Here is a 27,162-nt window from a genome sequence, read left to right as displayed (position 1 = left end):
GTTAGAGCTACAGAAGTCACAGCTGAAACCACACTTGGGAGTATTGCATTTGGTTCTGGTCATTCACCTATGGAAATGATGTTGTTAAGTTGGAAAGGGTGCAGAGGATTGTAGGGCCTATATTATGAAGAGAGCTGGATAGTCTCAGTCTGTTTCCCTAGGGCAGGGGTCAGCAACCTTTACCACTGAAAGAGCCACTTGGACCCGTTTCCCACAGAAAAGAAAACACTGGGAGCCGCAAAACCCGTTTGACATTTAAAATGAAATAACACTGCATACAACGTTTTTTTGCCTTTATGCTATGTATAAACAAACTATAATGTGTTGCATTTATGAAATTGATGAACTCCTGCAGAGAAAACGAAATTACATTTCTGCATGCAACAAAAACATTTTGAACTCCGAAAAAAAGACATTGGGTTGAAGGTTACTTTTAACTAAAATACTCAATGTCTATTTGAGTTCTTCTTGTATTTATGAAAAACGCTGAACTTAAATTTTCCGCCAGCAGCAAACCAAAAATAACATCAGCCAGCTGTCAACCTGAAAAATAAAAGGACTATTTCACTAAACAATGAAAAAATATGAATATTCCTAAAATAATAGGCAATTAAAATATGTATCATACTTGGTTAATGGGATTTCTGCTCCTGGACCTCAGCGCACAGCATCTGCACATCAGGGCTGTATGACGTCACCTTCATCTTTACACAGAATCGCAAGCTGTCATCTGTGAGGTGTGCTCAATGTTTGTTTTTAATAAAGTTCATGTTGGAGAACACCTGCTCACATACATATGTGGATCCAAAGATCGACAGGACTCCAAGCGCATACTTTTTAATGTTTACATAAATGTCGGGGATAGCATTCCATGTTTCGAACACAAGTTTGTCCGGTTTAGGGAGGTTTTCAATATCACTCCATTTGTGATTCTGAGCAAGAACGGCCTTCTGACGGGCAACATCTTCAAGGTCTGCTGTCAAGCGTCTAAACTTGGACACCCATATGTCTTTGTCGGCTATTTCGGCCAGTTCCATCTCAAGATCAGGTTTACTCACACCTGCCAATGCAGTCGTATTCAGTAGAGATGAATCGATGCTTGGGGGAGTGACCGGGAAGGATAATGTGTTTTTTTTCCTCTCTGAACTCACAGAAGCGTTTCCCAAACGATGTTTGCATTGCGATGATTGCAGAATGTAAATACTCCGAATTTATCATGTCGTGACCTTGTTTGAACTCTCTCAAATTGGGGAAGTGAGACAAAGTGCCTTTCTGTCAATCTCTGGCAAGCACTGTCAACTTGCGCTCGAATGCCAAAACATCCTCCAACATGTGTAGGGCTGTACGTCCTTTCCCCTGAAGAGCTGTGTTCAGCGTGTTCAGGTGCGCTGTCGTGTCTACCATGAAGTGTAGCTTTTCCAGCCCTTTGCTGCCCAGGAAAGTTTTCACTTCTTCCAGACACGCGACAAAGCGTTTCAGCACCTCCCCTCTGGACAGCCACCGGACTTTGTTGTGCAGCAGGAGATCAGAATATGCGCTTTCCAGCTCGTCCAGTAACAAACGGAATTGACGGTGATTTAAACTTTTTGCCATTATTTTATTGACAATCTGAATGACAACATCCATTACTTCTGTGCATTCCGGAGGAAATGTTTGAGCGCACAGTGCCTCTTGGTGCAAGATGCAGTGAAAAATCAGCAGCTTTCTGTCCAGCGACTTCTGCAGAAAAGCCATAATTCCCTTGTGCGTTCCCGTCATATTCGGTGCCCCCATCAGTAGCTACTGACACCAGGTGGGTTTATTCCTTTGGCTCTTAAACAATTCAAGACAGCCTCACAGATGTCCGCCCCCCATGTTTGGTCTTTTAGAGGTATCAACTCAATCAGTTCTTCCCGTGGCCCGGCAGAGTTTACATACCGGCAGAACAACGCTATTTGTTCAATATCACCTTTGTCTTTAGACTCGTCACAGGCAATCGAGTAGGCCACAGCTGAATTGATGTCTTTAATTTGCTGTCTTGTGATGTCTTCTGCCATTTTTATGGTTCTGTCTTTGACAGTCTTTACAGAGAGGGGCATATCCCTGATTTTCTGCACAATTTCACTCTTGTTTTTAAAGTCCGTGAATATATGTTCTGAAATCTTAATGAAAGATTCTTTTATATATTCACCATCTGTAAACTGCTTCCCGTGCCTGACTATTTCCTAAGCGGCAATATAACTAGCGTATGTCGTTGGTTTTCCGGACTTCATCCATTGCTTGAAATGATTTTTGCTCAGATCAACCTTCCGCATCAGTTCCGATACGGCTTTTTTTCTCTCATCTCCATCCGGATATTTTTGAGCAAAGGCTGCGTGTTTATTCTAGAAATGCTTTGCAACATTTGACTTTTTGTTGTTTGCTAGTTTCTCATTGCATATTAAGCATACCGGTAAACCAGTCTCGTCAGCAGTGAAAGCAAATGAATCTGTCCACGTATCATTAAATGTTCTGTTTTCTTCAGTCACTTTTCTTTTTTTTAGAATTCTCCATAGTTGGCCTACCTTGGATCGAAAAATTAAAGAAATCGCGCACTGACGGGTGTCAGGTATTGGCAGTGGTGACGTATATTAATAGCGATAAAAACACGTTGTAGCGGTGTGCTCACGCAGTCAGTAAACTGCAGTCGAATAACTTTATTTGAACTAAACAGCCTTGCTTTTAAGCCTCCCTCAACCTGGCCCCCATGGGCGCGGATGCTGCAAAAGACCAATTATTTCCCAAAGCAACAGGGAGCTGCAGCACAGAGGTAAAAGAGCCGCATGTGGCTCCGGAGCCGCGGGTTGCCAACCCCCGCCCTAGGGTAACGGAAGCTGAGGGCTAACCTTAAAGGAGTAGATTAATCATGAGGGACATAGATAAGATGAATCCTTACAGTCTTTTTTCTCCTCAACCATTGGGCTCCTGAACCAGTGTGGATAACCTAAGTAATCTCAACTCTAAACTGATTCTACAATCTATTGATTCACTTTCAAGGTTCTACAACTCAGGCTTTCAGTATTATTTATTGGTTGATGCACAAACTCATCTGTAGTTAACAGTCACTGTTCTGTGGCATTTGAACATCTTACAATTAAATGCTAGACAAATTACCTGCTCAGAGATTTTCCTGCTGTCTACGTTCCCCCAAGCGTAAATGCCAAGGACACACTAGTAGAACTTTACTGCATCGTCAGCTCTCTACAAAGCAAGCATCTGGACGCTCTCTTCATAATTGAAGAGAGACTTCATGACCATAATTAAAGGAGACTTCAGTCATGTTAACCTGCAGGATATTTTCACCCAAATTCTACCAAAACATCACCATTAGGGGAACAAATAGACATGATACTTACAAAGCCATCCCATGCCCTCATCTTGACCTTTCTGACCACATCTCCATAATGTTAATCCTAGCATACCAACTGCTGCTGAAAGTGGATAAACCAGTTAGAGCAACATCACTGTATGGCCTAATGAGGCAATCTTTATGCGTCAGGATTGTTTTGGATGGACTAGCTGGCAGATGTTCAAAGAGGCTCTGCCAGAAACAGGGAAGTCACAGGCCTTGAAGGATATACCTCATCTGTAACCGGCTGCATTTGTAAGTGTGTAGACGGCATTAGTTCTTCAAGTACAGTCATCTCATGGCCAACCAGAAGCCCTGCTGAATGCTGAGGTGTGCTGGGATAGTGCTTTCAAGTCTGGAGACAGAACAGCCAGGGGAACCCTCAACTTGGGCATCAGGAGGGCAAAGATCACCTATGCACAAAACTTCCAAAACACCTATCCAATAACAAGCCTCGGCATATGTAACTAGGCGTCAAGAGCATTACTGACAACGGGAGAAAAAAACAGCATCAACTGTACTAGTGACACCACCCTCCCTGACACTCTAAATAACTTTTATGCATGCTTCGAGGCATGCAACACAACACTAGCCACGAATGCTGCCCTCCCTTCCCGGTGAACAGCCACTTTCTGAAATAGCAGTAGATGTGAGAAGAACTCTGCACAGAGTCAACCCCAATAAGGCTGCCATGCCAGACAGCATCTCTAGCTGAGTACTCAGTGAGTGTGCACACCAACTCACCAATGTCTTCGCAGACATATTCAACACTTCACTTATCTAGGCTGCTGACCTCAGAGGTTTCAAAAGCCACTATAGTCTCTGTACCAAAGAACTCTACACCTTCAGAACTAAATGACTAGCATCTGGTGGCACTGACACCAATCATCATGAGGTGCTTTGAATGGCTGGTGAGACCCTTCGTTGGTCAGGGTTGATGGTAGACATTGTGCCCCAGCCGTCTACATGATGCACAAGCCAAGACAGTGTGATGTGGATAGAAAGCTATTTTCTATGAAGCAGGCTCTCCCTCTGCACACAGCTGATGAATCTAAAGTAATGGCAGAGACTGATACAATTTGGCTCCAGCAGCGTCACAGGAGTAGCCAGTCAGCATTGAACTTAACGTAGGACTGCCTTAGGGACTCCAGCTCCAGATTTTTCCTTGGTGTTTACTCCCAAAGCCTTTCCCATGAGTAGGTATAGCTGCAAGACAGCAGATGTTTGAGATCAGAGATCTCCTTTACCTAAATGAGCTGCTATCCATGGCTGATGAGCCCAACGGCCTAAAGCGACTGGTTTTAAGGTACCAGTAACCCATCTTTTCCCTTCTCCTGTCAGTAGAAATGGTTCTGCCGGGCTTAGTAGCTAAGCCACACATGAAGGCCTGGAGCTGGACTTGATCTTCAGAGGCTATTTGTGATACATGCCATTGGGAACATTTAATATGTAGTAGGAGCTTATCCCCACTGCCACTACTGGCTATAACAACCTTAAGGAACCAGAGGATGGTAATGATACACTTAAAAAAAAACTCCATTTTTGCCATACTGGACACCTAACAATATGCCTACCAACAGAGCCACTCTGCATATGACCCTGATACACCTAGAAAACAAGGACACTTGTGTCAGAATATTGTTTCTAGATTTCAATTCAGCGTTCAATACAAGTGAACAAAACTCCTTGATGTAAATACACCACTGTGCAACTGGGTGTTGGACTTCCTATCCAACAGACCTCAGATAGACAGGATGCACACCATTCCTTCCCTCCTGTCATTCTAAACACAGGTGATCCCCAGGGTTGTGTGCTGAGTCCATTGCTGTACGCTCTGCTCACACAGGACTACACGGCTAAACACTCGAATAATCATATTGTCAAGTTCAACAATGGTAGGACAGTGGTAGGGCGCATCACCAACTACAATGAGATAGCTACAGAGAAAAGGTAGATGAGCTTGATGCCTAATGCCATGCAAATAACTACTTCCTTAGTGTCAGCAAGACAAAGGAGATGGTTATTGACTTCAGGAGAACACGCGCCACTCACACACCCATTTACAGAAGTGGAAACTGCAAGCAGTTTCAAACTCCTGGGAGTGCACATCTCATACGACCTTTCAAAATCCCAGAATGCAACCTACGCAATCAAGAAAGCTCACAATGCTTCTACTTTCTGAGGAAACACACCAATGCTCCAGATGTACAGTAGAGGCCATCCTAACATACTGTAACACTGCATGGTATGGAAACTGCCCAATGCATCACTGGCACCAGCCTACCGGCCATCAAGGACATATATACAGAAATGTGCTGGAAAGGGGCCAGCAATGTCATGAAGGAACCCATCCACCCTGCTCATGTTCTGTTTGTCCCACTCCCATCAGGAAGTAGGCTACTTATTATTCATGCCAAAACCACCAGACTCAAAATCACCACCTTCTTTATCATTTCCTGTCAAGAGTCACCTTATGTACAGACATTCCTGAACCTACTATCATTTTATGTACATACAAAGTATGTACAGTATATAAGTTATCTTGTGTATTTATTTTTATTGTGATTTTTTAAAAATTAGTTTTCTTTATCTCAGTGTGTTTTAATCGGTTCTTTTGTATTTCTTCGTTTTACCGTGACTGCCTACAAGAAAATGAATCTCAAGGTGGTGACATATACATACTTGGGTAACAAATTTACTTTGGCCTCATTTTTCCAGTAGAGAGGAGCCTAAGCTAAAAGGCATAAGTTTCAGGTGAGAGGGAAAAGATTTTCCTCTATAATTCTATAATTCGATTATTTGCATCTTTGGCGTGTTAGGAGGTGATCCACTCAGTACAGGACATCAGCCTTTGACTATTCTTGTAGACACAGTACTTGTAGCTTGAACTGTAGTCAGTAGAGAGCCCTAAGATACCTGGTGATAGTATCACCATTAAATGTCAAGAATAGGTAGTTAGATACTTATTTGTTGGAAGCAGTCATTTTTGCCCATGAATGAATGTTATCTGTGTCTTGCAGTATGTAGGCATGGACTGAGTCACTTGTTGAGAAGTTGTGAATGGAATTGAACATCATGCAGTCATCAGCAGGTACCCCATGAAAGTCAATGATGAAGTAACTGTAGATGGCTGTACCCAAGATAATAGTCCTTCAGCAGTTACAACAATCTTCCATTGAGCAAGCTATTTTCCAACAATGACCGAAGTAAATTTATTATCAAAGCGCATGTATGCCACCATCCATTTTCTCAGAGGTATTCTCAGTAGAACAATAAAATAATATTAATGAAAAACTACACACAGTGACAAGCAACCAATGTGCAAAAGACAAGCTCTGCAAATAAAAAAAAACAAATAATAATGTTAAATAAGTAAATATATAAATAATGTTGACAACATGAGTTGTAAAGTCCTTGAAAGTGAGTCCATAAATTGTGGAATCTGTTCAGAGTTGAGGTGAATGAAGTTATCCATGATGACTCAGGAGCCTGATGGTTGAAAGGTAATAACTGTACCTGAACCTGGTGTTGTGGGGCTCAAAGCTCTTGTACCTCATTCCCAATGGCGGCAGCAGCAAGAAGAGAACATGGCCTGGATGGTGTGGGTCCTTGATGATGGATGCAGCTTTCTTGTGGCAGCACTCCATTGAGATGTGCTCAGTGATGGAGAGGGCTTTTCCTGTAAAGGACTGGGCTGTATCCACATTAGAACATTTTCCCTTGTGACCCATTGATTTCAGTTTTACCAAGATTCTTGGTTTCATTCTGCAGCAATGCCTGATGACAAAAATAATCATTCTCTGAAACATGGAGAAGAGCAGGTCACAGACAGGTTCTTTGGTCTATTATGCTAAGTTAATTAAACTAATAATTAAGTGCTTAACTAAAGAGCCTAAAGGTAAATATGGAGCAATAGGAAGAAGCTAAAATGCAGTGCTACAAGGGTAGTAATCACCGGATTACTGCCTGTGCTGCTTGGCAGTGATGGTAAGAATAGATTTGGTACATGAATGCATGAGAGTTAGTAAAGGCTGTCAGATTTGTGGATCATCAAGTTCTCATCTGGGTAAGGTATGACCTGTACAAAAAGGATGGCTTATACCTGAACTTGAGAGGGCTCAACGTCCTTGCAGGCGGGTTTGCTAAAACTGTTGGGTAGGCTTTAAATGAGATTGGCAGGGTTTTAGGAACCAAGGCATTAGGTCAGATGATGAAGCAGTTGGTGTAAATGTACAGTAGATGCATGTTGTGACTGCGAGACAGTGAAGCAGGTGACAGAAAGGTTTTTATACAGCAGGATAATTAGATATTCTTCTGGAGACCCTCTCGGTAGGGTCCCTTAAACACAAAGTGCAGCACATTTTTTTATAGGTGATTCAATACAATTTCAATAGTTACAATGGCATTGTTTACTTCCAATACTTTGGGTTGCCAGTGCTTCCTTTGAGTTACATATCTACAATGGGTGTCATCTTTGAATGTTCAAACTCTTTAGCTGGGATAAAGTCATTCACACAAATGGCCTAAAAGCTTTTGGGGAGAGAGATCCCAGACACCCAAAATTAATGTTGTGAGTGGCTGACTCTCTGAGTCCACAAATAACCGAAGTATTGATTAATCACCTACATCTGTGACCGTGTTTGATATGCCTAGTGACAACTTCAGTCTGGTCTGCCTGCTTGAATTCAGTTACAACGGTACAAATAACTTAGTCAGTGTTGCCTAGTTTGATGCAGGCCAATTAACGTAATCCTACTGTGTTATGTTTGGCTGATGTAGACAACATCTCATGGTGACATCTCATTGCTAAGCAGCTCTTGAGCAGCCAGCCCTGTGCCGTGGGCCTGTTCTCCGCAGACAGTGCTGTTTGTTTGCAAAGCTATCCTTTTAACTAATTATTGCTTGCAATTAACATTAACAACTGATGATAGCTTGTGTGAATTAATATCTGCTATATTCACAAAACTTGAGAACTCTACAAGAATACAATGTGCAGAGTAATTGAGGAAGGATAGGCAGTAGATAAGGCATAAATGCAGTCTGTTGGATGGGTTGAAATGTGTTTACTTTAATCCGAGAAGTATTAAGAACAAGGATGATGAACTTACAGCAAGAATCAGTACATAGAATTATGATGTTGTAGCCATTACCAAGACCTGGCTGATGCAGGGGCAGGATTGGCTGCTTGATATTTGGGAGCTTAGACATCGAGGTAAAAGAAGGGAAAAAGTGACATTGATAATCAGGGATAGTATCACAAAATGCAGAAAGGTTGGATATTATAGCGTAATTATCTATTGATTCAGTGTCGGTGGTAGTTAGAAACAGGAAGGGAGCAATCATTGTGTTGGGGATACTCTATTGAACGTCCAAATGCAACAGGGTACAGAAGAGTAGGTAATGGGCAGATTTTAGAAATGTGCACAAATAACTGTTGTTAGCATGGAAGACTCCAACTTCCCTAAATGACTCCTCCTTAGTGCATTGGTTTTAGTTGGGGCAGAATGTGTTAGTTTGTCCAGGAAGGATTCCTGACATAGTATATGTACAGGCTGACTAGAGGAGAGGCCTTACTGGATCTAGTACTAGATAATGAACCTGATCAGGTGACAGATCTGTTGGTGGGCGAGCATTTTGGAAGTAGTGACAACATCTCCCTGGCCTTTGGCATAAACAAAGGCAAGAGCAATAAGTATGAGAAAGTACTTAATTTTAGGAGTGATAATTACAATGATATTAGGCAGGACTTTTGAAACATATTGGGAACAGATTTCAGGGAAATACACAGTGAAAATGTGGAGATTGTTAAGGGAGCACTTGTATGGGGTTCTGGATAGGTTTGTTCCATTGAGACGGGAAGGATGCTAGTGTGTAGTTGACAGGACAGATGGAATATTTGGTCACAAGGAAGAAGGAAGTATACTTAAGGTCTGGGAAGAAAAAACCAGATGGGGTTCTTGTAAGTTATAAGGTAGCCAGGAAGGAGCTTAAGAAGTGAGTTGGCAGAGCTAGGAGGGTACGTGAATAGGACTAAGGAAACCCCAAGGTGTTCTATACATATGTGAAGAACAGGAGGATGACTAGAGTAAGGTAGGGCTGCTCAAGGATAAAAGGCTTGGAGGCAGACGATGTAGGGAAAATCCTAAGTGAATACTTTGCTTCATTGTTTACCAGGGAGAGGGACCTTGACAGATGTGAGGTCAGTGTAGAACAGACTGATATGCTGGAAGATGTTGAGGATAGGTAAGAGAAAGTGTCAGACAGGATATTACCTTGGATATTACAGGAATTGAAGGAAGAGGCTGTTGAGGCATTGATGATGATCTTTGTGGCCACAGGAGTAGTACCAGAAGATGGCAAATGTTATTTCTTTGTTCAGGAAAGGGAGTAGGACCATAGACAGTCATAGACCAGTGAATCTTATATTAGCGATTGCCAACTAATGAAAAGGATTCTTAGGGGCAGTATTTACGACCTTGTGGAGAACTAAAGTCTCATTAGGGATAATCAGCATGGCTTTGTGAGATGAAGGTTGTGCCTCAAGACCTGATCAATTCTTTTCAAGGAAGTGACAAAACAAAATGTTAAAAGTAGAGCAGTCGATGTGGTATAAATGGATTCATGGAAACTTGGCTGTGCGGATACAGAATTGGCTTGCTTACAGAATACGACGTGTGATAATAGATGGAATGTATTCTGCCTGGAGGTCAGTGACTAGTGGTGTTCCATAGGGATCTGTTGTGGAACCACTGCTGATTGTGATTTCTATTAGGTGACTTGGGCGAGGAAATAGAGGGTGGGTTAGTCAGTTTGCACATGACACAAATACTGATGGTGTTGATGATAGCATAGAAAGTTGTCATAGGTTACAACAGGACATTGAGGGGATGCAGAGCTGGGCTGAGAAGTAACAGATGGAATTCAGTCTGGAAAAGCGTGAAGTGATTTGCCTTGAAAGGTCGAACTTAAAGGCAGAGTACAGGGTGGCTACTAACAGGATTCTTAGCAGTGTGGAGAACCAGAGAGGTCTTGGGAATTCCACATCTATAGACTGCTCAAAGTTGCTGCACAAGTTGTTAATAAGATGTTTAAGAAAACATATGGTGTGTTGACCTTCATTACTTATGGGATTGAGTTCAAGGTCTGCAATGTAATATTGCAGCTCTATGAAACTATGGTTAGGGCACACACGGAGTATTGTGTTTAGTTCTGATCTCCCCATTATGAAAAGATGTGGAAGGTTTAGAGAGGGTGCAAAGGAGATTTAACAGAATGCTGCTCAGATAGAGAACATGTCTAATATGGAAAGGTTGCTTGAGCTAGGGCTTTTCGCTTTGAAAAGATGAGAAGCGACAATAGAGATGTATAAGACTATAAGAAGCATGAACAGGGTGGACAGCCAGCAACTTTTCTTGGGGTAGTAATTGATATCCTTTTAAGCTTACTGGAGGAAAGTTTAGGGGAGATGTCATGGGCAGATTTTTATACACAGAAAAATAGTAAGTGCCTGGAATGAACTGTTGGGGTTGGCGGTAGAGGCTGATAGAGTAGTGATATTTAAGAAGTTTACATAGGTACATGGATGAAAGAAAAATGGAGGGTCATGGGCTATGTCGGAGGGAGGAGTTAGATTGAACATGGAGCAGGGTTATACAGTGCTTATAAAAAGTATTCACCCTCTTTGAAAGTTTTCAAGTTTTTATTGTTTTACAACATTGAATCACAGTGGATTACATGGAGCAGGGTTATACAGTGCTTATAAAAAGTATTCACCCTCTTTGAAAGTTTTCAAGTTTTTATTGTTTTACAACATTGAATCACAGTGGATTTAATTTGGCTTTTTTGACACTGATCAAAAGAAAAAGACTCGTGTCAAAGTGAAAACTGATCTCTACAAAGTGATCTAAATTAATTACAAATATAAAACACAAAATAATTATTGCATAAATATTCAACCCCTTCAAGTCAGTATTTAGTAAATGTACCTTTGGCAGTAATTACAGCCTTAAGCCTTGTGTGGACAGGTCGCTATCAGCTTTGCACATCTGGATACTGCAACTTTTCCTCATTCTTCTTTACAAAAGTGCTCAACTTAGATTGCATGGGGATCATGAGTGAACATTCCTTTACAAGTCCAGCCACAAATTCTCAATTGGATTGAGGTCTTGACTCTGACTTGGCCACTCCAAGACATTAACTGTGTTGTTTTTAAGCCATTTCTCTGTAGGTTTGGCTTTATACTTGGGGTCATTGTCTTGCTGGAAAACAAATCTTCTCCTAAGTCATAGTTCTCTTGCAGACTGCATCAGGTTTTCCTCCAAGATTTACCTGTATTTTGCTGCATTCATTTTACCCTCCACCTTTAGAAGCCTTCCATGGCCTGCTGCAGTGCAGCATCTCCACATCATGCTTCATGGTAAGGATGATGCATTTTTGATGATGTGCGGTGCTTGGCTTACACCAAATATAGTGTTTAATCTGATGACCAAAAAGCTCAATTTTGGGTTCCTCAGGCCATAGAACCTTCTTCCAGCTGACTTCAGAGTCTCCCACATGCCTTCTGGCATACTGTAGTTGAGATTTCATGTGAGTTTATTTCAACTGTGGCTTTCTCTTAGCCATTCTCCCATGAAGCTGCGACTGGTGAAGCACCCGGGCAACAGTTGTTGTATGCACAGTCTCTCCCATCTCAGTCACTGAAGCTTGCAACTCCTCCAGAATTGTCATAGGTGCCTTGGTGGCCTCCCTCACTGGTCCCCTTCTTGCATGGTCACTCAGTTCTTGAGCACAGCCTGCTCTATGCAGATTTACAGCTGTGCCATATTTTTTCCATTTCTTGATGATTGCCTTAACTGTACTCCAAGGGATATTCAATGTCTTAGAAATTTTCTTGTATCCATCTACTGATTTGTGGTTTCCAGTAACCTTTTCACAGAGTTGCTTGAAGTGTTATTTTGCCTTCAAGGTGTAGTTTTTGCCAGGATACTGACTCCCCCTTAGTTGGACCTTCCAGATACAGGTATTTTTACTACAATCCATTGAAACACCTTGATTGCACACAGGTCTCAAAAAACAAATCTCCATTTAACTAACTATTTGACATCTAAAACCAATTGGCTGCACCCATGATGTTGTGGTGTGTCATATTAAGGGGGGGGGGATGGGGTGAATGCTTATGCAATCAATTATTTTGTGTTTTATATTTGTAAATGTTCTAGATTATTTTATAGAGATCAGTTTTTCTGTTGATCAATGTTTTAAAAAAAAACAAATTAAATCCACTGTGATTCAATGTTGCAAAATAGTAAAACATGAAAACTTCCAAAGGGAGAAGGTGAATACTTTTTTATAGGCAGTGTACTGTATATGTCAGCACATTATTGTTGCAGAAGATCCCATACTGTGCTAGACTATTCTGTGTTCTAAAACTAAACCTTTCTCCTGCAGTGTTAATATGCCCCTCTCATATTTGCACCCATTACTAAGCATGGAAGAACATTCCAGGTACACGCAACTCTGTGTAGTTTAAAAAAAAAAGGCCTGCGTATCTTCTCTGGTAAAGGCTTGTGATGTCTAAAGCTAAGTAATTCTGCCAAAACCCAACTAAGCATATGCGGATCAGTTATTTTATAAGTAAGTGTTTCTTGATTAAGTCATAGAGAGCTACAGCACAGAAACAAGCCCAAGCTGTTATTCTACCTAGTCCCATCAACCTGCACATGGACCATAGCCCTCCACCCCTCTCCCGTCTAATTACTTATCCAAGCTTTTCTTAAATGCTACAATTGATTCTGTATCCCCCACCTCTGCTGGCAGCTCGTTCCACACACTCACCACTCTCTGAGTGAAGAAGTTCCCCCTCATGTTTCACCATTAACCCATGACCTTTCGTTCTAGTCTCATCCAACCTCAGTAGAAAAAACCTATTTGTATTTAACCTATAATAATATTGTTGATGACACATTTAATGGTTGAGAGTTGACTGATTCATTTCTTGTGATCAGAGGATCACTGCAGGAAACGTTCTTTATCAAAGATAGATAAAACTAGAGGATATAGATTTTGGGTCAGGGATAAGAGATTTAGAGGGGATCTGAGAGGGAATTTTGTCATCTAAAGAATGGTATGTATCTGGAGTGCTCTGCAGAGGAAGTGTGGAAATAGTCACTGACAGCAGTTAAGATGTGTCTAGACAGGCACTTAAATGATCTGGGCATTGAAGGCTTTCCACCAAGTGCTGAAATATGGGATTAATATGGATGGGTGCCCGCTGTTAAGTACAGATATAGTGGTGCAAATAGGCCTTTTCCATGCAGTGTGATACACTGACTCCTTGATTAAGTTTTGGGAATAGAACATGCAGCTCAATTGTGAACAAGACATACCTTGGCAATTCTTAACATTCTGAGGGACTTGCCGTTGTTCATTTTGCACTGAAACCGGTAAGCTGGAGATGTGGCTGTTTTATACAGAACTATAACCAAGGAAAGTTTAGGAGAGATGTTACTGGCTCATTTTTTATACGGAGAGAGATAAGAGCTTGGAATGAATAGTCAGGATTAGTAGTAGAGGCTGTACTACAGTTCATCCATCTAGTCGTTGATGTACCCATGCATTCAGTATTCCTTGGTATTGTCTGCAGTGAACTGAATCTTCTGAAGATTGCTTTCTGTAGCGGTGAGAAGGTCGGCAGGACTGACTGCAGCTGTTCAGGAAGGCCATCGCCATCCAATGAAAAAAGGATTTTTTTTAAATTGTGTATACTACTAATATTAAACTAGTTAAGAGTCTAAAACTTGGCAAAGGAGCTTTCAGTGAAGTGTAAGGTGAATCATTTGGAGAGCACAAACTTTCCACACACAGTAAATGGTAGAATGGTAAGAAGTATAGAGACTATATGAAATAGATAATTTACAGATCCCCAATTATGGAAGGATTAAGAGATAAGATAAGCTGATAGATAAACTGTAAAAGATACTTCTATTGATTGAAGCATAGTCTACTAGATGAGGGATTCTGTTATGGTTGGAGATTTATGAAGCTAGGCTTTTTATTTGGAACTTCATTAAGAGCAGAACAGATGAAGATACCTGAATAAGTTGTGTGCTTTCTTTTCTGGTGATCTAATCTTTGAAAAAAAATCTCCTTTTATTAACTCTTTACAGTTAACCAGCAGCTTCATTCAACATCTGCAGAGCAAGATCAGTGATTTTCTGCAGTATATGGAAAATGGGCTTTTAAAAGCTGATCAAACTGATTGCAGCACCTACACTGGATGGGCAGGTACTGTGAGCACTGAATATCTGAAAATAATTACATATGTAAATTATATTGTCCTAAGGTAGAGAACACATAATATTACACATGAGAAGGTGTTAGAGATACAGACAACTATTTAATATAAGTAGTTCTGGAATAAACCGGTAGCCTTCTGAGTGAGAAAAAATTGGATAAAAGATTGGATAAAAAATTGGCTTAAAGGAAGAAAGTATTCTGCCTGGAGGTCGGTGAATAGTGGAGTGCAACAGGGATCTGTCCTGGGACCCTTGCTATTTGTGATTTTTATAAATGACCTGGATGTTGAGGTGGAAATTTGGGTGAGTAAGTTTGCAGATGACACAAAGATTGGAGGAGTTGTGGATGGAGCTATAGGTGGTCAAAGGTTACAAGACAATAAAGACAGGCTGCAGAGTTGGGCAAAAAAATGGTAGATGGAGTTCAATCCGGACAAGTGTGAGGTGATGCATTTTGGAAGGACAAAGCAGAAGACTGAGTACAGGATTAATGGTCAGTTACTTAAGAGTGTGGATGAACAAAGGGACCTTGGGGTTCAAATCCATACATTCCTCAAGGTCGCTGCACAGGTTGATAGGGTAGTTAAGAAGGCCTGTGGGATGCTAGGCTTCATTAACACGGGGATTGAGTTCAAGAGTAGAGAGGTTATGTTGCAACTCTACAAATCTCTGGTGACACCGTACTTAGAGTATTGTGTTCAATTCTGGTCACCTCATTATAGGAAGGATGTGGAAGCTATGCAGAGGGTGCAGGGGAGATTTACCAGGATGTTGCCTGGATTGGAGAACAAGTCATATGAAGCAAGGTTAGCAGAACTGGGACTTTTCTCTTTGGAGTGTAGAAGAATGAGAGGGGAGTTGATAGAGGTCTACAAGATTATGAGAGGCATGGATAGGGTGGATAGTCAGTACCTGTTTCCCAGGGCACCAATAACGAACACCAGAGGGCATATGTACAAAATTAAGGGAGGGAAGTTTAGGGAAGACATCGGGGTAAGTTTTTTACACAGAGGGTTGTGAGTGTCTGGAATGACTTGCCAGGAATGGTGGTGGAGGCTAAAACATTAGGGATATTTAGGAGCCTCTTGGACAGGCACATGGATGAAAGAAAAATGGAGGGATATGGGGTACTGTGGGTGTAGTACTTTTTTTTTAAGGATTATATGGTCAGCACAACATGGAGGGCTGAAGGAAGGGCCTGTACTGTGCTGTAGTGTTCTATGGTTCTATGGTTGAGAAGTCCAAGTGGCATTTGAAATTGAGTCTTGAGTGGCATGCTCCACAGCGTGTGCTACATAGTTGACGCCTTTCCCTTGAGATATTAAGCTATTCATATACACGCACAAATTCTGAAGATGTTGGAAATCCAAAGTAACACACACACAATGCTGGAGGAACTCAGCAGGTTAGGCAGTATCTTTGGAGAGGAATGGAGACCAAGAACCTTTATCAGGACTTGAAAGGAAGGGCAGGGAGGGAGGGGAGGAGTACAAGCTGGTAGGTGAAACCAGGCAAGGGGGAGAAGGTAGGTGGGTGCAGGAGGGAGAAGAAGTGAGAATCTGGGAGGTGATGGGTGGAAAAGGTAAAGGGCTGAAGAAGAAGGAATAATAGGAAAGGAGAAGGGACCATGGGAGAAAGAGGAGGAGATAGAAGTTCCTGTGCACTGTTTTGAAAGAGAAATGAGACATCTCTTGTACAATGATTATATTATTTTCACTATATTACCACTTAAGTTTCAATGAAAGGTCTCAACCCAAATTGTCGACTGTCCATTTCCCTCCAAAATCACTGAGTTCCACAAGCGGTTTGTTTTTTTATTTGTTGTATTATTGTTGTGTTTACTTTCAGCATGTAAGTTAGCTGCTGTGTCTGTTTTGCAACTGTGACCATACTTCGAAAGTACTTCATTGAGTAATGAAACAATTTTAGGATACCCTGAGGTTGTGAAAGCTACCGTTTTAAATACAGCCATAAATCTATATCAATTTATGTTTAAAACCTAAGCTTTGTATTACCTGATACATATTCTAGTTTAACGGTGTCCTGCATAACAGGATTTGACCCTGATGATAGACCTATCAATTTCTTTCTTGGTATAAATACTGCATATTCAAGAGGCATCTGGATAGGTTTTTGTCTGAAGATAGAATGAAGTTCAAAGGTTCATTTATATTCCATATATTCCATGTATTCCATATACAGGTCTGAAATTTGTATTCTCCAGATAGCCACAAAACAAAGAACATGAAAATTATTCAGACTTGCCCCCCCATACAAAAAAGAATAGCATCCTGATCATCAACCCCTCCCCCAAAACCCCCTTCCCTGCACAAAGCAAACAGAACATCAACCCCCAAACACCCTCCCCTCGCACAACAAAATGGAAAAGGAAAGAGTGATTTTAAAAGAACACAGAATATTAAAAACTGTAAATCTGAAAGGTCACTCAAAGATTCCTTCAACAACAATCAAAAGGCAGGCAGTTGGCGTTGAAACTCTTGCTTGCCTTCGGCATTTGTCTCAATGTCTCAATTTTCATCGATACTTGAATTGGTGATTAATAGATGCTTTAACCAACGAAATAGAGTCTAAAACATTTGGTTACACCCCATCTCGAAGTTTCTTTGCATCAAGACTATGCAAGTGCTCGCTTCCAGGAATCTTTTTGGAGACAGCAAAGTGCTGGATCACTTAAATGATCTCCAAACTGTAAATCACGGGCTCTAACAGTCCCAGAAGCACATTTAAGGCTAAAAACAGATGTAAAAGAGTAAAAAAGATATTTTCATTTGTTATCTGAAAAATGTTGTCCAAGGGAGCGTTTTATGCTGGTGCCATCTTGACTGGAAGATAAAGTAAAGAATAATGTGAGATAATTCCAAAATAAAGTCAAGATGAGCTAAAAATCAGGATATAGCAAAAACAGCAATAACATTTGAAAGCTGATGAACATTGTCTGAAACCAAGATCTTCCAGTGGAGTTGTAACACATGTTTGTAAGAGGCTGTGGTGAAGTATGTGTAACTTGGCTGCTGATTTCTTCATCAGCTTGACTGCATGAACGTGCATCACTGGGTTGTGTGGATTTCTACTGAATATTGATATTTTCTAGAACTGATTTCCAGGTGTAGTTTATATGTTTAGGACCATCACAATTTGTTTGCCCTCATTGCTGTTTGCATTGTGTTTCTTTGGAGTTGCTGATTTTGAGGTTTTATTGATTGTCTTTATATGGAAAAATACCAGTAAACATCAATAACCTTGGTGAAGGCAGTAGTGATGACAACACACATTGACTGGGCTTGAGGGGATTTGTTGGAAGTAGTGTAGTTTGATCAAGAGTTGAGAATGTTTTTGTCATTTTTTTATTTGCTATAGTTTCACTTACAATCAAAATTGGTGGCCGAATAGCATGTGACTAGTTCTTATCTATTAATTCTTATAACCTTGGAATTGGTTTGTGAGGACATTAATCAACAGCCATTCACTAAACAATGGTTACACACTAGGCTTATAGTTTTAAAGTATGGAAGTTGCTCAAAGATATTAGGACACTGATTTTCAGTTCTGTAGATCATTAGCTGTTTGCGAATAGTTAAATACTGTGTTTGCACGACAGAAACACTGAATTATTTAAATTGTTTTATCTGTTTATTACTCCTATAAAATAAAAGCAAGTACCATCTATGAAAGCAGATGAAATGCAAAACCTTTCCCTATCTCAAACACATTTTGTTCTTACTGGGGTTCAGTGCTGTATTTTAAGCTTTCACCACAACTCCCAGTTCAAGAATTCAGAACTGCCAACGACAGTACCATTCTGGTATCACTCCAGTTAACTTCTGCACCTGTGTCAAGACTTAAGTTGGGAAATTCATTTACTATTGTTGCATGTACCTACGTTCAGTGAAGAACTTGTCTTGCATATTTAGGTACAGTACAGTGAAAAACCTGTCTTGCATTCATTGCGACAGTGCATTGAGGTATACATGGTAAAACACTAGCTGACTACAGAACAATGTGCTGGAGTATAGAGAAAGTACAATGTGGGTAGACAATAAGGATGAAGGTCACAATGAGATAGATTGTGAGTCCATTTTATCATACTGGGGAACCATTCAGAAATCTTATACAGATTGAGTACCTCTTATCCGAAATGCTTGGAGCTGGAAGTATTTTGGATTTTGGAATACATAATGAGATAGCTTGGGATCACTATCTTTTCAGACTCTGAATTTATATGCTACCAGTAAGCAGTCTTTGTTTTACACTTGTTCATTACATATATGTACTTAACAGTAAAAGATGATTACATACCATTAGTATAATGTGTGCAGGGTAACAAAAGCAGCATTCTGGAGCTAGATTTTCATCATCAAAGTTAAAAGTAACTTTGCACCAAGCTGCAGCTCTTCAGAGAATGTGTTAAGGAACTGGACCTGTAGCTCAATGAGCTTTGGCTTATACAGGAGATTGAGGAAGTGGTCAGTTGGAGCTATAGGGAGTTAGACCACCCTAAGTTGGAGGAGGCGGGTAACTGGGTGACTGTCAGGAGAAGGAAGGGAAGTGGGTGGCCAGTTCAATGTACCTGTGTAGACATTCCCCTCAAGAATAAATATATCGCTTTGAATACTGTTGAGGGAGATGACCTACCAGGGTGGGGGGTGGAGGTGGGGTAGCTGCAGCGACTGGGTCTCTGGCGCCAAGTCTGGTGCCAAAGAGAATAGAGATGAAGAGGACTGCAGTGGTGATTGGAGATCGATAGTTAGAGCAACAGAGGAAAGATTCTGTGGGCGCGATAGAAACACCTGGATGGTATTTACCTCCTAGGTGCCAAGATCAGGGATGTTTCAGTTTGGGTCTACAGCATTCTAAAGCACCCAGAAGTCTTGGTACATATTGGCAACAAAATGACTCAGGTAGGTTAGGGGAAGAGGTCCTGAAGAGAGAGTTTAGGGAGCTATATAGAAAACTGATATGCAGGTCCTCCTGGGTAATAATCTTTGGATTAATTCTCGTACCACGTACCAGTGAGAGTGAGAATAGGGTGATGATTTGGCAGATGAATGTGTGGTAAGTGAACTGGTGCAGGGTCCAGGGGTTCAGATTTATGGATCATTTGGGATCTCTTCTCAGGAAGGTACAACCTGTACAAAGGGATGGGACCATTTGGCTGGGGGGGATTGGGAATAGGAATGATAGTGCTGAGGGTGGGGTAGTTGGTTACAAACAGGCAATGTGTAGTGGAGACTGCTAGTAAGAAGAGTCTGATGATGGCTAAAATTGTGATGATCAGGATGAGTTGCAATGTAAAAGGTGGACTACATTGAAAAGGATTAATGCAGGACTGAATGTGTTATTTTTGAATACAAGCAATATACAGAATAAGGTAGATGAGCTAATAGCACAATTAATATTGGCATATGTGATGTAGGCATCTCTAAATCATGGCTGCAAGAAGATCATAGCTGGGAGCTTAATATCCAAGGAAACTTTATATTGAAGAGGTAGGCAGAAGGGTTGGTGAGGGGGCTCTGTAGGGAAAAAAAATAAATCAAATCACCTTAGAAAGAGGTAACATAGGATTGGAGGTGTAGAATCATTGTTAGTAGAGTTAAGGAACTGCAAGGGTAAAAAAGACCTAATTGGAGTTATATCCAGACCTCCCAATGGGAGTAAAGATGTGGTCTGGAAATTGCAATCCAAGATAGAAAATGCATGTCAAAAGGGCAATGTTACAATAGTCCTGGGGGATTTTGATATGCAGGTCAATTAAGAAAATCAGGTTGGTGCTAGGTTACAGGAGGAAAAATTTGTAGAGTGTCTACTAGATGGGTTTTTAGACAGCATTCCGGAGGCCCAGTCAGCTTCAGGAGCAGAACATTTCAAAAAGGTTACTTGTAGGTCGACAAAGCTTGTATAAAAGGAGAGCTTCACAGTCATTTGGACATTACGGGGACCCAATCAGCAGCGGGAGCAAAGTACTTCGAATTAAATAAAAGTACAGAAGGGGCAAGCGGGACGGTCATTGTTGGAAGTAGGCCAATAGTGAGAGTAGGAGTGTCAGGCTTTGACTCAAGAGGCTTCAGCGAGAAGGGGCTGAGGCCAAAGAAACAGGTTAGGAGATCTGGTCTTGGTTGCCCATTGTACAGTGCAAGCAGAATGGCAGATACGGCAGTGGGATGCTCCTCGAGGATGTGAGAATTCATGGAACCTGATAGTCACCCTGATAACTACATCTGCAGGAAGTGCACCCAACTCCAGCTCATGAAAGATAGCATTAAGGAGCTGGAGCTGGAGTTAGATGAACTTAGGATCATCTGGGAGGCAAAGCAATTGATAGATTCAACTTTCGATCTGGTGGTTACACCCAGAGTGCCAAATTCGGGGAGTAGATAGGTGAACACCAAGAAAAGTAAAGGGAGAAGGAAGTAGGTGCAGGGTTCCTCTGTGGTCATTCCCTTCAGCAACTGGTATACCCCTTTGGATACTTCTGAGGGGGATGACCTATCTGGGCAAGGCAGCAGCAGCCAACCAATAATACTGTGGTCAGCTCGGAGCCTCAGAAGGGTAGGGTGAAGTCAGGCGGAGCAATAGTCATGGGGATTCGATAGGAGATTCTGCGGTGGCGAAAGAGATGCTAGGATAGTGTGTTACCTGCCGGGTGCAGGAAGTCTGAGCAGTTACAGAATATTATTGAAGGGGAGGGTGAGTAACCAGAGGATGTGGTACACATTAGTTCCAATGACATAGGCAGGAGAGGGGTAGTGGTCCTGCGCAGTAAGTTTAGGGAGTTAGGAAGGAGGCTGAAGAGCAGGTCTTCCAAGGTGGTAATCTCCGGATTGCTCCAAGTGCCATGAGCTAGGAAGGTCAAAACAGGAAGATAGTGCAGATGAATGAGTAGCTGAGGAGATGGTGTAGGGGACAGGGTTTCAAGTTCTTGGATCATTGGACCCTTTTCTGAGGAGGAGTGACCTGTACAAGTGGGATAGGTTACAGCTGAACTGGAGGATAACTGGGAGGGAGGTTTGCTAATCCTATCGGGGAGACTTTAAACTAGATATGCTGTGGAGTTGGAACTGAAGCAAAGAGGCAGAGGATGGGGGTTTAGCGCACAAGTAGAGACAGCTTGTCGGGAGTTTGTGAAGAAGGATAAGCAGATGATAGAGCAAAGATGCACTCAGCCAGATGATTTGAGATGTTTTTATTTTAATGCAAGGAATATCATAAGCAATGTGGAACCATGATGTTGTGGCTATTGCAGAGACTTGGATGTCTCAACCAGGAATGACTGCTGATTGTGCCAGGCTTTAGATGTTTGAAAAAGGACAGGGAGGGAGGCAAAAGAGGTGGGGAAGTGTCAACCTCACTACAGGAAGGATTTGGATACTATAGAGAGAGTGCAGAGGAGATTTACAAGGATGTTGCCTGAATTTGGGAACTGGCCTTATGAGAATAGGTTGAGTGAACTTGGCTTTTCCTCCTTGGAGCGTCAGAGGTTCAGAGGTGACTTGATAGTGGTGTATAAGCTGATGAGAGGCAGTGATCGTGTGGATAGCCAGAGGCTTTTTCCCAGGGCTGAAATGGCTAACATGAGGGGACATAGTTTTAAAGTGCTTGGAAGTAGGTACAAAGGGGATGTCAGAGGTAAGTTGTTCAGACAGAGAGTGCGGATGTGTGGAATGCACTGCCAGTGACAGTGTTAGAGGAGGATACAGTGGGGTCTTTTAAGAGAATCTTGGATAGGTACATGGAGCTTAGAAAAATAGAGGGCTATGTAGTAGGGAATTCTAGGCAGTTTCTAGAGTAGATTACATGGTCAGTACAACATTGTGGCTGAAGGGCCTGTAATGTGATGTAGATTTCTATGTTCTATTTTAACTCATGGTTGAGCCCATTAGGGGATCAGCATTTCTGGATTAAGTGTTGTGCAGTCAACTGGAATTGATTAGAGAACTTAAGATAAAGTAAACATCATCATAATATGATAGAATTCACCCTGCAATTTGAGAAAGAGAAGCTAAAGTCAGATGTTTCGCTATTATAGTGGAGTAAAAGGAAATACAGAGGCATGAGACATAAGCTGGCCACGTTTAATTGGAAGGGAACTGTAGCAGAGATGACAGCACAGCAGCAATGGCTAGAATTTCTGGGAGCAATTTGAAGGCATAGGTTATATGTATTACAAAGAAGTATTCTAAAGGCAGGGTGACACATCCATGGTGGACTAGAACAATCAAAGTAAACATAAAAGCCAAAGAGAAAGTATACAACGGAACAAAAAAAATAGTGAGAAGTTTGAGGATTGGGAAGCTTTTAAAAACCAGCAGAAGGGAGCTAAAGAAGTAACAAAGAAGGTAAAGATGGAATACAAAAGTAAGCTAGCCAATAATATTGAAAAAGATACCAAAAGCTTCTTCAGATATCTAAAGTGTAAAAGAGAAGCAAGAATAGATATTGGACCACTAGAAAATGTTGCTAGATAAGGAAATGGTGGATGAACTGAATAAGTATTTTACATCAGTCATCACTATAGATGCTTGAGAGTGTCAGGCAGAATGTATGAAGTGTGCCATTACTAGGGAGAAACTTCTTGGGAAACTGAAAGGTCTGAAGATAGTTAAGTCACCTGGACAAGGTGGTATACACCACAGGGGTCTGAAAAAGATGGCTGAAGAAATTGTAGAGGCATTAGTAATGATCTTTCAGGAATCAACAGATTCTGACATGTTTTTGGAGGATTGAAAAATAGTAAATGTCACTCAACTCTTTGAGAAGAAGGCAGAAGAAATCTTGCCTGGCAAATCTGTTGGAATTTATTGAAGAAACAACAAGCAGGATGGACAAAGGAGAATTGGTGGATGTTGTGTACTTAGATTTTCAGAAGGCCTTTGACAAGGTGCTGTACATGAACCTTCTTAACAAGCTAAGAGTCCATGGTATTACTGTAAATATACTAGCATGGATAGAGGACTGGCTGATTGGCAGTAGGTAAAGAGTGAGAATAAAGGGAGCCTTTTCAGGTTGGCTGCCAATAACTAGAAGTAATCCACAAGGGTCTGTGTTGGGACCAATTCTTTTTGCATTATATGTCAATGATTTGGATAATGGAATTGATGGCTTTGTGGCTAAGTTTGCAGACAATACAAAGATAGGTAGAGGGGTAGGTAGGTTTGAAGAAGCAGAGTGGCTACAGAAGGACTTTGATTGGAAGAATTGGCAAAGAAGTGGCAGATGGAATTTTGTGTTGGGAAGTGTATGGTCATGAACTTTGAAGAAATCAAAGCATAGACTATTTTCTAAATTATGAGAAAATTCAAAAATCTGGGGTGCAAAGAGACTTAGGAGTCCTTGTGTAGAATTCCTTATAGATTAATTTGCAGGTTGAATCGATGTTGAGGAAAGCAAATGTGATGTTGGCATTCATTTCAAGAGGACTGGAATATAAAAGCAAGGATGTAGTGTTGAGACTTTATGAAGCACTGGTGAGGCCTCACTTGGAGTATTGTGAGCAGGTTTGGGCCCTTTACTTAAGAAAGGATCTGCTGACATTGGAGAGAGTTCAAAGGAGGTTCACGAAAATTATCCCAAAATTGAAAGGCTTGGCAGATGAGGTGTGTTTGATGGCTTTGGGCCTGTACTCACTAGAATTCTGAAGAATGTGAGTTGACCTCATTGAAACTGATTGAATGTTGAAAGACCTTGATAGAGTGGATGTGGAGAGGATGTTTCCTATAGTGGGGAGACTAATTCCAAAGGCACAACTTCAAAATCAACAGGTGTCCTTGTATAAAGAAGATGAAGAATTTCTTCAGCCAGAGTGGTGAATCTGTGGTATTCGTTGCCACAGGCAGCTATGAAGGCTGAGTCATTGGGCATATTTGAGGCAGAGGTTAATGGGTTCTTAATTAGGGTCTGAAGGGATACAGAGGGAAGGCAGGACATTGGGACTGAGAGAGAAAATGGATCAGCCATGATGAAATGCAGAACAGACACAATGGGCCAAATGGCCTTATTATTTAAATACATCTTGTGGTTGTAAATTTTATTATCAAAGTATATATGCTACTATGTACAACCCTTAGATTCATTTTCTTGTTGATATACTCAAATCTATAGAATATTAACTGCAACATAATCAATGAAAGATCAGTCAGAGTGCAGTGGACAAACTGTACAAATACAAATGTAAATAAATAGCAATAAAGAATAAGAACATGAGATAAAGAGTCCTTGAAGGTGAGTTCATTGGTTGTGGGAACATTTCAAGGATGGAGCAACTGAAGTTGAGAGTAGTTATCTGCTTTTGTTCAAAGGCCTGATGGTTGAGGGATAGTAATTGTTTTTGGACCTGGTGGTGGGAGTCCTTGCTGATTCAAGTTGATTCAACTAGAATTTCTACTTTGCCCATGAGGTGACTTTCCAGAGATCATACCTACACCTCTTGCAGCCTTCTTGGTCTCCAGACATGAATGCCTCTGATCTGGCCCTCAGCATATTTTGAAACTTATGGTTTATACAGGCTTCTGATTGGAGAAGACTCTGAATGATTTAATGGGTACACACTCGTCTATGGCTGTTTTAATAAAGTCCATTACAATTATGGTGTATTAATTCAGATCTCTAAATATGTGCTTGAATACAGCCCAGTCCACAGACTCAAAGTAATCCTGTAATCGTTCCTCTTCTTCCTCTGATCACCTCTTTGTTGTCTAATCTCTGAAGCTTTGCTTCTTAGCCTCTGCCTGAATGCAGGTAGGAGGACAGTCAAGTGAACCATTTAACCAAAATGGGGACTGGGCAAGGAATGGAATGGTAGGCATTTCTTATCTTAGTATAACAGTGGTCTAGTAGGTTGGGATGCTTAAAAAATTTAATGCCATATCTTTCTTAAATTTCTTCAACCGGCCTTCTGAATATTCACAATTGCCCTCAATTTTCAGTTCGTCATGATAGATCCCATTCCGTTAAGTAGCATATATTTACTGTAACATTGAAGAAACATAATTGAGATCTTCACTCTTTGCTTTATGCAGTGTTTTTCTCTTTTTCATCTGTTCATTACACATGTGAGGTCACTTCTCTGAGCTCTCTGTGGTACAGAGATCTGTGCATCGCCTGGGAACCTTCCCAGCACCTTGTGGAGTTTTTCATTTGTGGCATCATGTCAGCACTCAAAAAACATTTGAATTTCAAATGATTTTGAATTTTGGAATTTCGTATAAGGGGTACTCAACCCTCAGCAGAAAGAAGGCATCCGTAAGCCTGGTTGTACACACTTTCAGGCTGTTGTATCTTCTGCCTCATGGAAGAAGAGAGAAGAGAAAATGTCTGGGGTGGATGGAATCCTTGATTATGCTGGCTGCTTTACTAAGGCAGTGCGAAGTATAGAGAGAGTCCATGGTTACTGCAATGTGTTAAGTTGTATCCACAATTCTCTGCAGTTTCTTGCAATCTTGGGCAAAGCAACTGCCATACCAAGCTGTGAAGTGTCTGGATATGATGCTTTCTATGATACATTGATAAAAATTGGTAAGACTGAAATAGGACATGAAAAAAATTCGTTATCTTTGGTGTTGGTGAGCTTTCTTGGTCATGGCATCAAAGTGGATGGAGCAAACGAGCTATTGGTCATACTCAGTCCCAGGAACTCTCAACTGTCTTAACCTCAGCAGCATTGATGTAAATAGGAGCATGAAGTAAATAATCAGTTCTTTTATTTTACTGACATTAAAGGAAAGATTGCTGTTATGACACCATGACACCATATCCCTTTTAAAATTCCTTCCTTTCACCTTTAAACTTTTGTCTTTATACCCCAACACAGGAAGAAGATTTTAACTATCTTTTATATAACTTCTATACTTCAATCATTTACCATTTGGCCTCTTTCGCTCCAGCAAAAATAAACCCAACCAGTCCAATCTTTCTCCACAACTAATGTCCTCTAATCCAGGTAACATGAATTGAATTGAATTGACTTTATTACTTATATCCTTCTTGTACATGAGTAAAAATCTTTACGTTACATCTCTGTCTAAATGTGCAATGTGCAATTTATAGTAATTTATAATAAATATCATGTTCAACAGGACAGTCAATATAAAATAGAAACACAGTTGTGTTAGTATGAATTAAGCAGTCTGATGGCCCGGTAGAAGAAGCTGTTCAAAAGGCTGTTGGACTTGGCTTTTATGCTGTGGTGCTGTTTCCCGGATGATAGCTGCTGAGACAGCATATGGTTGAGGTGACTCAGTCCCCAATTATTCTTCGGGCCCTTTTTACACATCTGTCTCTGTAAATGATCTGAATAGTGGGAAGCTCTCATCTACAGATATGTGGGGCTGTCCGTACCACTCTCTGCAGGGCCCTGCAATTGAAAGAAGTACAGTTCCCATACCAGGCAGCGATGCAGCCAGTCAGGATGCTCTCAATTGTGTCCCTATAGGAAGTTCTTAGGACTTGGGGGCCCATACCAAACTTCTTCAACTGTCTGAGCTG

The 27,162-nt window shown here is 41.1% G+C and overlaps 1 protein-coding gene across 1 annotated transcript in view; it reads left to right on the top strand.

Moving 5' to 3' along the window:
* Window positions 1-27,162, top strand: part of lancl1 (LanC antibiotic synthetase component C-like 1 (bacterial)) — a 100,443-nt gene that overhangs the window by 5,660 nt on the left and 67,621 nt on the right. Inside the window, exon 2 of the mRNA XM_059967442.1 lies at window positions 14,533-14,650. Coding sequence (XP_059823425.1) covers window positions 14,533-14,650 — 118 coding nt within the window. The remainder of the gene's footprint in view (window positions 1-14,532; window positions 14,651-27,162) is intronic.

This window comes from Hypanus sabinus, chromosome 4 (genome assembly GCF_030144855.1).
Source record: "Hypanus sabinus isolate sHypSab1 chromosome 4, sHypSab1.hap1, whole genome shotgun sequence".
Taxonomy (NCBI): domain Eukaryota; kingdom Metazoa; phylum Chordata; class Chondrichthyes; order Myliobatiformes; family Dasyatidae; genus Hypanus; species Hypanus sabinus.
Note: the sequence above shows the minus strand (reverse complement) of the source record. Positions and strands in the feature narration are given on the sequence as shown.